Source organism: Gadus chalcogrammus, chromosome 19 (assembly GCF_026213295.1).
Source record: "Gadus chalcogrammus isolate NIFS_2021 chromosome 19, NIFS_Gcha_1.0, whole genome shotgun sequence".
Taxonomy (NCBI): Eukaryota; Metazoa; Chordata; class Actinopteri; order Gadiformes; family Gadidae; genus Gadus; species Gadus chalcogrammus.
The window spans coordinates 13,372,859-13,385,740 of NC_079430.1; the positions used below are offsets into that span (position 1 = coordinate 13,372,859).

Consider the following 12,882-nt stretch of genomic DNA (forward strand, 5'->3'; position numbering starts at 1 on the left):
TCCGCGTAAACCCGGGTGTTTCATTCATCAATTCGCGCCGCCGGTTTTTCTGACGAAAGATTCGCCTCTCTTAACGCGTCTTTGCGTTGACTTTGTATGGATTCTTGCCGCGGTTCCTCTTTTGGTGTGTGAACGCGCCCGATGAGTGCATTTTGGTACGGTGTGTGACTCACCGCCGGCAGGCGGAGCTTGCCTCGCGGCCGGTTCAACTGTGATGTCGGTAGGAAGCACCGCCCGGCTGGGTGGTCCCGGTAAATGAACCCAGCGGATTGAGTGGGTTACTACGGAGGTGGGGATTTTCGACGATATTATCTTGAATGAGATGTATATTTAGGTGTGTAATAAAGTATGATCTGGTGTTCTGGACCAGGCGAAATACTCCGGTCTCCGGTTACGGGGGAACTGAACGTGAGGGACATCGGTGCTTCACGACACTCCTCCGGTTCAACATTTTCATGAGGAATACTGACCTTCCTTTTTAATATCAGACGCTGCTTGACATTACTTTAGGCACATATAGTAAACATAACACTACATTTAGTTGTAATTAGTTTAATTGTATTCTATTGAATGTAAAATAAATTCAAGTCGGTTTGAGGGCGTCTACAGCCGTGTCCTTAATCCCTCCTACATCACGTCTGCTACTTTCGGTTTGGTTTGATTCTTAATAGTTATGAATTAATTACTTTGACTCCATTACTTATCATCAACAGCAGTGTTGCATCGTGGTCCAACAAAGAGACAACCATCCAAAAATAAGAACAAAATGACGAATAAAAAATAAGTTATTTAATTCCTGTGTTCAGTACACATCCTGAAGTCTCTACTTTAAGGCGGTCGCTGCACAGAATAAACTCAAGGTCAGTCAAAGTAGTCCTCTATGTCGATGTTGGGGTTCAGCAGCTCGTCCTTGTAGGGCGTCAGGTCCATCTGGTTGAGGATCAGATTCTCAAAGGTTTCCTCCAGGTCCGTCTCTCCTATCAGCACGGCGCCCACCATCTTACCCCCCCTCAGCACCACCTGGGGGGGGGGGGTCCAGGAGGTCATTCACTGGTACACAATAACAACCTAACAACACCTCGAAAACACTGAATCCCACCATCCCATCACACAAACCTACCACGCCCAAAACTAACCAAACCTCACTAACACGAACATAACACTACCTAACCCTCAACACCAACATCACACTACCTAACCCATCCTCCCCAACACTTACCTAACCCTCAACATTAAAATAATAATACTTAATCCTCAACACTAACATAACACTTCCTAACACTAACATTATACTACCTAACCCTCAACATTAACATCACACTACCTAACCCATCCTCCCCAACACTTACCTAACCCTCAACACTAACATCACACTACCTAACCCACTAACCTCTTACAATACACTAATGCCCCCTCATGCTTGCATCCCGATATGTTTAATATAACTGAACATCATGCGCCCTCTTAGGCCCACACACCACTCACTAAACCAAGGCCTCACCTTCACGTACTCCTGGCCCTTCGTGCATCTCACCAGCAGCTCGTGGTCGGCCCCCAGTCCCTGGGCGTTGAACTTCCCCAGGATCACCACCTGGGCCGTGGAAACACGAGCCAAACAAGTGTTGTTCTAGAGGAATCCGTGGAATAAGCCCGGGACGAGGTCGGTGACCTCTGGAGGAGAGGCCTTATGTAAGACGATGGAGGCCCGACCGGCTCCACGTCAGGGGGCTGGCTCCCTGCAGCCACCCCCACCCCGTGGAAGAATGTTCCATTCATCCCGCCGCCCCCCCCCCCCCCCCCCCCCCTGTACTGTAGCGCCTCCAGGTTCAAGCCTGGGTTCAACACGTTTCACACGGCAGCGAAGCACATGGCAGAGAGGACAGAAAGTGGGCTTAGATAACACGTGAACGCAACCTTAGAGAGATAGGGTTGGGAACCCTAACGCTACCTAACCCCCAACACTAACATAACACGACCTGACCCCCCCCCCCCAATACCAACACTAACATAATACTACCTAGTCCTGAACACTAAGTCCCATAAGAGATAGGACGACTTGAGTCATTGTGCGACAGACTCCAACCAGTCACTCAATCCACACGGATTTGGACCGGATGCTAAAACATACAACATCCTGTGTTTAAAAATGGATTCGCCATTTAGCGGAGTGGGGATTTCATTCGGTCCCTCTTGTCTCCCTGGGGGACGGAGTTAGCAGCCTAAGGAGGGCTTCAAACAACATGAAACACAAGCCAACCGAGTCCACGTGTTGAATCCTGCCCACACCGGCCGACCACGCCACGCCCCAGGTGGGTTACTGGCAGGAGAGAGGGCGGGGCTTCTGAGGGAATGATTGGTTTCGGTTGAATAGGTCTTAATGTCCGATGCGACACGCCAACTAGGTTGCCTTTACTGGGCTCCTCCAAACACAAGGACGCAGGCTGGTGGTGTTTCAGCCGGTTTATTGTGGAGGTCTGTAGGTAATGATGCATGGTCAGGTCATTCCATGATGCCATGTAGGAGGCCTCTGAGTGATTGTGGTCATGGCTGGGTTAACATGGGATTACTCTATGTGCGACAGGTGTGCAGCCTCTCCCTAGACCCAGGTGAGGCTGTTTAAACCAGCCAGTACCTTCTCCTGAGTCCTTATCCCCAGGGCGAGGAGCATGAGCACATGACTGTTGTGCTGTTTAAACCGCCTCCCCCAGCCCCAGGGGAGGCGGTTTAAACCAGTCTCACCTGGTCGGACTCAGCCAGGTGAGGCTGGTCAAACGGGCCTCAGAGTAAGACCCCGTCCCATTACTCTCCACTTGCTTAGAATTCCCTCCACAGTAAATTTCCCTCAAAGAGGGAAGTGAGACACAAGATCAGCATCGATTGAGGAAGCCTACTACTGTTTTCATTCACGTTTGAAAATGTGACCCTTGTGTCGAAAGTAATACGACCTACACATTCAGATCGTATAGTTTAATCCAGTCTGTGGTTAAATAATTTACAATAATGTATAACTATTTGAGAATCGTGGAAAAATTGCTGCTTGCTGAGTTTGCAAGATATCCTGTTGATTCGTGATAGTCCCTTAGCTGCAAGTGAGGTACCGAGCGGGCTAGCTGCCAAGGAATGATTTTAAGGGAAGATAAGCACTCCCTCTTGCCCCCTAAGTATTGGAACGCACCACCCCTCCGCGGTAACGCGCAAATTCTAAGGCTTGGGCTAAAATCTAGGGCTAGGGAGAGGGAGACGGGGCCTGACTCAGAAAGGTGAGGCTGCTCAAACTAGCCATCATACACACCCACACTCCTCCAGCAGGCTTAGTGGCGGGAAGGGAGACCTCTAATCGAGGGATATCCGTTTCCGATAGAATTATTACTTTGCCGAAATTCTACGTCAAAACCCCATATTTATTCTCCTGGTTTTCGTCGTTGTTCTCCTAGTCATGTGCTCACGCTCCTCACTCTGGGTATAATGACTCAGGAGAAGGGACGTTTCGTTGTGGGACAACGCTACAACTCATGACTTCTAGACATCTAGTCTAGCTTAGCTTAGCACAACATTCAAACGCTATATGGGCGTGTGTTTAGAGACGTTGGCTCCGCCCACCCAGGAGGTAGCCCAGATCGAAAGGAGCCGCTGAACAGGACGGTACCTTGTAGTTGAAGAACTTGGTGATGTGGGCGAAGAGCTCGAAGCAGAAGTCCAGCTCGATGGGTTGGGTCAGGACGTCCGCCGCCATGCAGCGGCCCGCGAACCAGCCCATCTGACGCGCCTGCGTCCACAACCGCATCTGGGGTCAAGGGTCACATGTAGGTTAGCTTCAGCACCGTGGGTTAAAGTTAACATGTATGTTAGCATTAGCACCATGTGTTAAAGTCAACACGTATGTTAGCATTAGCATAATGTGTTAAAGTTAACTTTTTTGTTAGCATTAGCAACCATCTCTCAACTAGTACATAAACTAACCCTGTCTAACCTAGTATCTAAACCTAATCCTCTCGAACCTAACATCTATATAAACTGTAATTATTTTCTGCCAAATAATAGACATGCTAATGTGACATGTATTACTTAATGTATTGTCCCCTAATTAGCCTGGTTCCCTTGTTTAACAACGTTTGAATGCATGGCGATGCGTGTCAGATACAAGAACAGAGCTGTATTCAGTGTGAGGCCTTTACATCATTAACTGTATAATGCAGAGTCCCCAGGCCACTAAATACACAATACATGTATGACACTGAATACACCTCACAAACACATAACGACATGTCCCTCAAAGTGATGTGTCCCAAGTTGAGAGACACTAGTTTGAGAGACATTTGGTATCCCTAATATACAGCATGTATCCAGACAGAACACAGCTATGGTTCACAGAAGAGCTTCAGGACCATCTGGCTGCTGGGTTCTGCGGTTCTGCGGACGTCTCCGTCTTCACGGAGTGCCGCTCCCCGTGGTGGGAGGAGCCGAACCAGACGAATGGTTCCAGGTGTATTTGCTTAAGCATACAGGGTTATATAACGACGACACAGAGGTTATGGCTCCCCGCCGGGGGTCAGCAACCGTGACATCATTTGACTAGACAACCACTCGCACCTGCTGCCACAGGGCACTGGGCTCCCAGCATGCACTGCACACGTCGCCTGCCGCGTAGACGTCGCGCTCCGAGGTCATCATGTGGTCGTCCACCCGCAGCCCGCCGTCCTCAGCCAGGGAGAACTGAAGAAGAAGAAGAACATCAACAACAACAGTAAGACCGCCATGTTGGTGAGTCACCGCGTGAGTGATGTCACCGCGCTGTCGTGAGCGATGTCACAGCGTTGGCGATGTCACCGCATTAGCCTGAGTGACGTCAACGCGGCGGTGATGTCACCACGTTAGCGTCAGCTGTGGTCCACCGGCCTCATTGGTCAGCGGCCTGTTCACGACCCTTTGGCCCAAAGAGAGACTCCTTCGATGAGTACGCTCTACACTCACTCTACTGCTCTAGCCCCTTTCCCCTGCAAACAGCTCCACATGTGCCTATGTCTGGAGCTCTAGTCTACACAGAGTCTAGAGTAGTGTCCTGTTTACCACGGAGCTGGAGGATTGGGGTCACGTGGTAAACAAATTAACTTGGTTGGGAGAAAACGCATCTGCTAAAGGGTTGTGTTATGAAATACACACATGCAAAAACACAATCCCAGTTCCTCTGTGTGTGTGTGTGTGTGTGTGTGTGTGTGTGTGTGTGTGTGTGTGTGTGTGTGTGTGTGTGTGTGTGTGTGTGTGTGTGTGTGTGTGTGTGTGTGTGTGTGTGTGTGTGTGTGTGTTCCAGGTAACACAATGGCTCATCTTCCCTATTAAGTACAACTACACAGATACATAACAGCAGCACATAACTTGGTATTCTACCACATACTAGGAAGGCTCGCGGCTCGAAAGGATGAGCCGGGTAAACCATCTGCAGCTAAAGCAGCCAATGGGGAGGTCTGAGCCAAAGGGGAGGTCTGATGCTACTCCCAGCCTATGGGGAGGTCCGATGCTGCTCCTCAAGTCTGGGTTTGTTTGCTCACCATGCAAGCGCATGGTGGCGTTTCCACGTCAACAGAGAATGCACTAAAGGAACAGCTGATCAGAGCGGTACTGGCCCTCCGCTGAAGTCACATGACCGCAGGCACGCCCTTTACGAGGCATACGGATCACATGACCTATGTATGCAAAACCCTTGTGATGCAGACTTAAGTGGAACCGAGTCTAAAGGAGAAGTGAATGGTGGTCTTCGCAATGGAACGCGGCCAAAACCGCGAACGTAGTCAACATTTAAGAAATGTTAGGATATTAAGACGCAGCCATCACAGATTAACATCACCGATTCAGACAGACGGCCCTCACCTTTTACACATTGTACAGAGACACAAGATCCTCGGGTCATGAGTGACTGTGTGTACTACAGGGCCTCAGGGAGTGTTATATAAGACAAAGGGGAAGGGGATGAGCGTATTCTTCAAAAACAAGCTTGTGGTTACTTCGCCCATTATGGAAGGGCTGCGTTTGTATTTTCTATAAGTAAGATCGCTGAAGTGGTGGCCGACCCCACAGCTTTTTGTCTCCATCGTCTTTCAAAACTGTAATCCAAAAGCAAATCATATGCAATATCTCACTAACTTTACAGCTTTTAATCGAGTAGGAACCTTCTCCCTCTACTAATGCATTTATTTATTGTGTATATTAAGTACATCATGTGGATTAACTGTGTATTAAGTACATCATGTGGATTAACTGTGTATTTCTAAGTTTCCTTACATTGTTCCCCTGGAGGAAAGCATCCGTGTTTGGCACGACGCCAGTCGCGCTGACGATGAAGTCACAGCCCACCGTCCTCCCATTGGTCAGCCGGACGTAGACGGGCCACGCCCCTACAGTGGGGGACACCATCAGTTGACCTTTGGCTCTGTGTTGATGTTCATCGCACCAGGACATTCACACACGTCCATCATGAGAAGAACGTGATGGTAAGTAAGCGGTAGAACGGGGGGGGGGGGGGGGGGGGGTCTCACCGTAGTCCGCCTCAGGCTGGGGTCTCAGGGGGTCTGAGGGGGTGAAGATCTCCTGCACCTCACACTCGTACTCCACGCGGACCCCCTGGGGGGTCTGGCCACAGAGGAGGAGGAGGAGGAAAGAGTTAAAGTTAGGCCCCAGTAAACTGGGGCCTTTTCCCCCTGCAACTTTCAGTTATTGTGCCAAGAATGGATGGAAAGTAATGCCCTATACCAGGGTCTGTGACCTTCACCAGGGATTTGTGAACTTCACCATCAAAAGAGACATTTCTGGTCACAAAATACAATTTATCTCTAGCCATAACACCTATTCCACCCCTAAGATGAGGACAAAACAGAAGATAAAGTTCTACAGTAGCTATACTGTTTATAAAATAACCAGCAGCCTATAGTTTGATGCATTTATGAAACGTATAGTTGTAGGATGTGACGCCTATTTTGGTTGACAAAATGTTAAAACACTTGATTTTGTTTAGGAATCACAGTTTGACCTGGATCGCAAAAATAAGAGCTGTTCCCTTTGGAAGAAAAAAAAAGTAAAAAGCCATAATGTTTTCAAAGCTACTGCCATGGGGAGGGGCCCAAGGGACGCTGTCTGCAGACCCCTGTGACCTGCTCCTCTGTGAAACCCGTTCTGCTGGGTGTCCTGGGCTGTGAGTGTGTGCATTAAATTAGCATGAGCACAGGTTACACATGACGACAAAAGGAGGGGGGCGTGTTATCGCCATGGTTACGACCCACAGCAACCTTGTGATACTTCGTTGTGCATAAGCATTCGAGCATTCGCTCAACCCCTGCACCATCAAAATGTACCACTGCTCGGATGGAGCTTCACCGTCCACACAGAACCATGAGGTTAGACCACAGGCGTCCGTAGAGCCTAACCCTCTTTCGGACGCCACAGTCAGCTCTACACGTGCGAACACACACCTAGTCGCTGGTGTCCCTTGGTTGTGGTGTCGTAACAGGCACTTCAAAGTCCCAAAAACAACGCTATCTGCATATCGGAGCGGATCGGAGTGTTCACAAACTGTAGGATTTCACTCCAGTTTTCTCTAAACTTCTTATTTCAGTAGCAGACAAAATGGCATTGATTAGTATGTTGAGGGTTCTTTCTTTTAAACACACACATCAAATACAAATGTTGCCAAACTCGCGTGCGAGTGCGTGCGTGCCTGCGCATGTGTAAGAATCCTAATTCCATGCTTCCAGCTGACCTGGTTTGGACAGAAGAGGATCAGGAGTGTTAACAGGGTTGAGCCTGGCGTCTCACCTCCTCCGCTCCTCTCAGCAGGAACCCTTCATGCCAGTCTGGACCCAAAGCACTGCCAGCGCCAGTAGAACCAGAACCGGGTCTACGCCGGTCTCCACCTGGTTAAAGAGACACACACACACACACACACACACACACACACACAATAGTGTGACTCTGACGTTGAACTTTAACCCCGCGTTCTGTTAGGTCTCTGTATTGTGTGCTGCCCTCTACTGGTGAAGCAGCTGTTCTACTCTTTCTGATTTATTTTACTTTAAATTTATGGACACTGTATCGTCAACCAAGCCCTCCTCCAAGGTTGGAAGACGTCTTTGTTCTAACAAAGGTTGTGGTTTTGATTCCCAGCCTGCCTGTAGGCATACTACAGCCATTTGGCCCCGCCCCTAGCCGCTCCTTAACGAGCTGCAGGTGAATCCCTCCCCTACCTGCCCTTTAACGAGCAACAGGTGAACTCCTTAACGAGCAACAGGTGAACTCCTTAACAAGCAACAGGTGAACTCCTTAACGAGCTACAGGTAAACTCCTTAACATGCAACAGGTGAACTCCTTAACGAGCAACAGGTGAACTCCTTAACGAGCTACAGGTGAACTCCTTAACGAGCTACAGGTGAACTCCTTAACGAGCTACAGGTGAACTCCTCCACGAGCTGCAGGTGACCCCTGAGAGTGGTGGGGTGCCCCGTGTGGTACGGACCTGCGGTGAAGGTGTGGAGGCCCCCCTCCGGGCCCCCGTCAGAGCCCCCCTCAGGGCCCTGCTCCGTGGTGTAGCGGGCCCTCTTGCAGACCGCGTCCCGGGGCGGCCGCTGGGCCTCCAGCGACGGGATGAGGAACTGGGCGGCGCCCGCGTCGAAGAATGTGTTCCCGATGGCCTTGTCCTTCACGGCCCAGACCACCTCGCAGCCCCGCACCTCAAACCTGAAACACCACCAGGCCGTTACAGCCTCCCCTGTGTCTGAACGCTGCGTGTCTGACACTGTGTACCTCAGACGGATCAGGAACACTGGTACAGACCAGAGCTCGAGTCGCGATACAGTAGAAGGTTTTTGAATTTCTTCCGGAATCATATATCATTACACCTGTTTTAATCCAAACATTTTACCTCATCATCATTTATGCCCTTTGCTAATCAATAATCAATAACAGTTCTCAGCTGTGCCCGTTTTTCCTTTCCATGTTCAACTAAACATGTAAAATAAATGCCTTGAAACAAACAGCACCATCTATAGTCATACACTGGTTACTGCAGTCCCTGTCGAATCACCCATGGTAAGTTAAAGTTGGAACAAATATTTTGAGTCCACTTACACCAACTCCAGGGCAATACCTCCGTTTCCAACGACGACGATCCTCTTGGCGCTGGACAACCGCTTCTGTAACTCCTGCAAACACACAAACGTTGTCAATGTGCCGGACGTCTTCGAAAAAGCCAACGGCGCGGACTGTGTTCTTCAGGGATGTAACTGCCCCTGCAGCTGAATACTAGTGGTTCTGTGGGCCTTTATAGAGCCATTGAGGTGACCTTCCATGCCTGGAACGCTCCAGGAATATGACTACCTAAAGCCTATCAGTAGTGGACCTCTCGGCTCCAGCGGTCTGGGGGGGTTACGAAGGAGACCTACCTGAACACTGTCGGTGTCGCGGACCCCCAGCACGTAGGGCTGGTCCTGGGTCAGCAGTTTGGGTCGGGCGCCGCTGCAGATACACAGCTTCTCGTAGCCCACCGAGCGTCCGTCCTCCGTCTGCAAGGTCTGCAGAGAGGACAGACATACAGAGCATGATGGACAGGACAAGTAGTTGTCTGTAGTACATGACCAGGACAGAATCTATATATTATATTATACTTTATTTATGAGTCTGCTGTTGGCTCGTCCGGCACGACGAGGAAGAATCAGTCATGTTTTCACAGAAATTAAGGAAGAGTTTCCCAACGACCCCCTGCAACACAAACTTGAACTTAAATTGAAATTCCCATTTCGATTTATTATCCTAAAACGAATGTTGAAAGGGTCAATCCCTTCTCGTCTTTCCTGTGTTTAGTTCTGTCATCATTAATGTCCTGACTTCATGTCGGTATCTCTCCCAAAACAGAAGCCTACAAGGTTGTTAGTCCGTCTCTGACGGAATATTACGGCAACAGAACCACTTCTAAAGGTGCGTCTTCATTAGGAAGGTGTGGAGGAACCGATGTAGGTACTGTGTGTGTAGGAGGGCTTCAGCTCACATGCTGGTCGGCCTGGAGGCTTCTGACGGCAGACTGGATCACCGTGACGTTGGGATACTTCTCCTGCAGCACGCTGGACGGACGCTCCTCCACGTCAAACTCCTCCAAGGTCTGAGACACCTGAGGTGGAGACGATTAGTGAGCAGACATTCAGAGTCAGTCTGCCCCTCATTCAGTCGGTTTAATATCAGGGTACACAACCTCTAACCATGAGAACAGTACAGGTCAGCAACATGATCAACTATTCATACATAAATACATTTCTTGTTTGGAGTACAAAAAATATTAGTTAAAATAAACAATAAAAGGTTGATTTAGTGCTGCACAATTAGGTGCAAAAACAACACAGGATAGAGTGCAGAGTAGCTTGGAATCATAGTATCAGGAAGACACTGTACGTACAACATGTTTTAAATGTAAGAAGCTTGTGGTGGGGCTAAAGAAAGTGGGATACACACATGGCAGGCGAAAGCTTAACAAGGTATGGAAGTAAGGCTGAAGGGGGATATATTGAAACTGTATATAACATTATAATACAGAATTAGAACATATTCTTTGGGAGGATAGTAGTATCTGAATACATCCAACTGTTATATCATAACATCAATGATGCAAACCACCAAAAAACAACAGAGAGGAGGAACGTCACAGCATGGACACCTAACCCCTTCAGTCTTTGTGTATAAGCTACTGATAGATACATCGTCATATATTAACTCAGATGTCACCACCCCTACCTGTTTGAAGTTGGCGACCGCCTTGATGTGCGAGGCGGCTGTGATGAGCCCGACTTCCGCGGAGGGGAAGTCCGACGCCAGCTGAGGACACAAGAGATCCGGAGATTTGTTTTGCCAGTATGTATGTGTGCATGTCAATCATGGCACCCATCGTAATCCTCAACATCCCTGGAAGGAGGGATCCCCCACTCTCCTTCTCAAGATTTCTTCCTTGCTAATCAAGGGAGTTGTTTCTTGCTCTCTGGGGGAATAGGGTCAGGGAGGTGTCATAAATATACGGACTGTTTGAGACTGTACCTGTGATTAAGGGCTATACAAATAAAGTTTAATTGAATTTAGACCATGATGGCCGATGTGCCTCTGAGTTCAGGCTTATCAAAACACAGTCAACACATCTCTACGATGTCAACTACGACCCAGTCTCGTCTCACCTGCTCTACACATGTCACCCCTGCGATGCCTCCTCCGACGACCACGAACTGGAATCTCTGCATTGGGTGACTGGCCATCCTCTCAGAGGAGCTAACGTTAGCGAGCATCCATAGTTAAACAAGAGTTAACTAAAGACTGAAGTTCAATACAGACGGAGATATATGACGTCCAGAGGCTTAGACACCAATTAAATCCACAAAAATAACTGAAACTTCAAACTAAAGTGGCAAGAATCCTCAAGTTGTACTTCTTATTCCGCATTAGGGAGGCAGATTGAGCGTGTTTACAACCTGCTACGGAAAGCCGTGCGTCCAAATGTTTTCGGAATAGAACATCGCATTTTAAATAAGCAGTTATAACGGTGACGTTATGAGGTTATAAATGCTTAACTGTAATAGAAAATGACTACATTTTTAATTGTTCGGAGTTCTGAAATTATTGGTATTACGATTTCTCTCGTTGGGATTATGGTAAATGGGCTTCAGACTATATATATATATATATATATATATATATATATATATATTTATTTATAGATTGTATAGGCTATATGCAAACCTGTGTGTGTGTGTGTGTGTGTGTGTGTGTGTGTGTGTGTGTGTGTGTGTGTGTGTGTGTGTGTGTGTGTGTGTGTGTGTGTGTGTGTGTGTGTGTGTGTGTGTGCATTATTGTGCGCATTAATGTGTTTTGCGTCCATCAGGTGAATACACATACTCAGAGATTATGGAGCCAGCAGGTCAGTCCATCCTAACATCCCATCACAACATTCAGGAGTTTCCATGCTGCATCAACACACACTTCACTGATCATTAGTGTTATGTGACACTGGGACTTGACACGTCCCGTACCGTCTCTTTGTCGGCATGTTCATAATTGCCTCGTTGTTTTTTGTATTCGTCTGCAAAAAAGGGCAATTTGTCTGTTTCAGTGAATCCATTTGTGCTTCGGGTTGAACAGGATGCGCTCAGGGTCGCTTGGTATCAACGGTGGGTTGATATGTCGCGCGTCATTGCGCGGTAGCTACACGATGCTTTTAAGGTACCGTAGGCTATTTAAAGCATTACGCATCCACATAACGTAGATGTATGGGCCCGGAACGAACTTGATCTGTTATGAATGATCGACCATCAGAGATATCTTTCTTTTGTTTTGTTCTGATGAATAACGCTGATATAACACTTGATAAACTCCCCTCCCCAACACTCGTCCGATTTGTTGGGGAGCAGTCTCTAATTTTATTTAACCAGTGGATTACAGTAAAGATGACCAATTCACATGTGGGAAATAACTAGTTAACTTAACTCAAATTGTGTGTAAGTCATGTGTCTACAGGTCTATATAATAATAATAATAATAATAATAATAATAATAATATATTAGGCTTATATAGCGCTTTTCTAAATGCTAAAATACCATTTACCTTTAAATATAGGCCTAATTTAATAAGAACTAGGGCTCTTAAAATTAGTGGGATAATAACGCGTTTACCCAATCTTATTTTAACCCGATTAATACAAGTTGACGCTACAACGCACGTTCTCTTTTCTTTCTGTGATTTTGAAAGTTTGTCCCACAGGATGTCAACAGAATATTATTTTTGTTTCATATTCAACCGACACTGAGTGAGTCAATAAAAGTCCCTCAAGATCACTTTGTTAATTTTTTAACTAGGCCTAATTAATAGCT

The 12,882-nt window shown here is 47.6% G+C and overlaps 1 protein-coding gene across 1 annotated transcript; it reads right to left on the reverse strand.

Moving 5' to 3' along the window:
* Positions 1-8: 8 nt before the first annotated feature.
* Positions 9-11,520, reverse strand: pyroxd1 (pyridine nucleotide-disulphide oxidoreductase domain 1). The gene is made up of 13 exons (XM_056578789.1): positions 11,196-11,520; positions 10,765-10,845; positions 10,028-10,147; positions 9,426-9,554; positions 9,112-9,185; positions 8,501-8,721; positions 7,804-7,901; positions 6,531-6,624; positions 6,277-6,389; positions 4,591-4,713; positions 3,647-3,784; positions 1,502-1,591; positions 9-1,020 (listed from the first exon to the last, which is right to left on the reverse strand). Exons 1-13 carry the CDS (start codon positions 11,301-11,303, stop codon positions 862-864), a joined length of 1,548 nt encoding a protein of 515 aa, XP_056434764.1. The 5' UTR covers positions 11,304-11,520; the 3' UTR covers positions 9-861.
* Between the last annotated feature and the right edge of the window lie 1,362 nt (positions 11,521-12,882).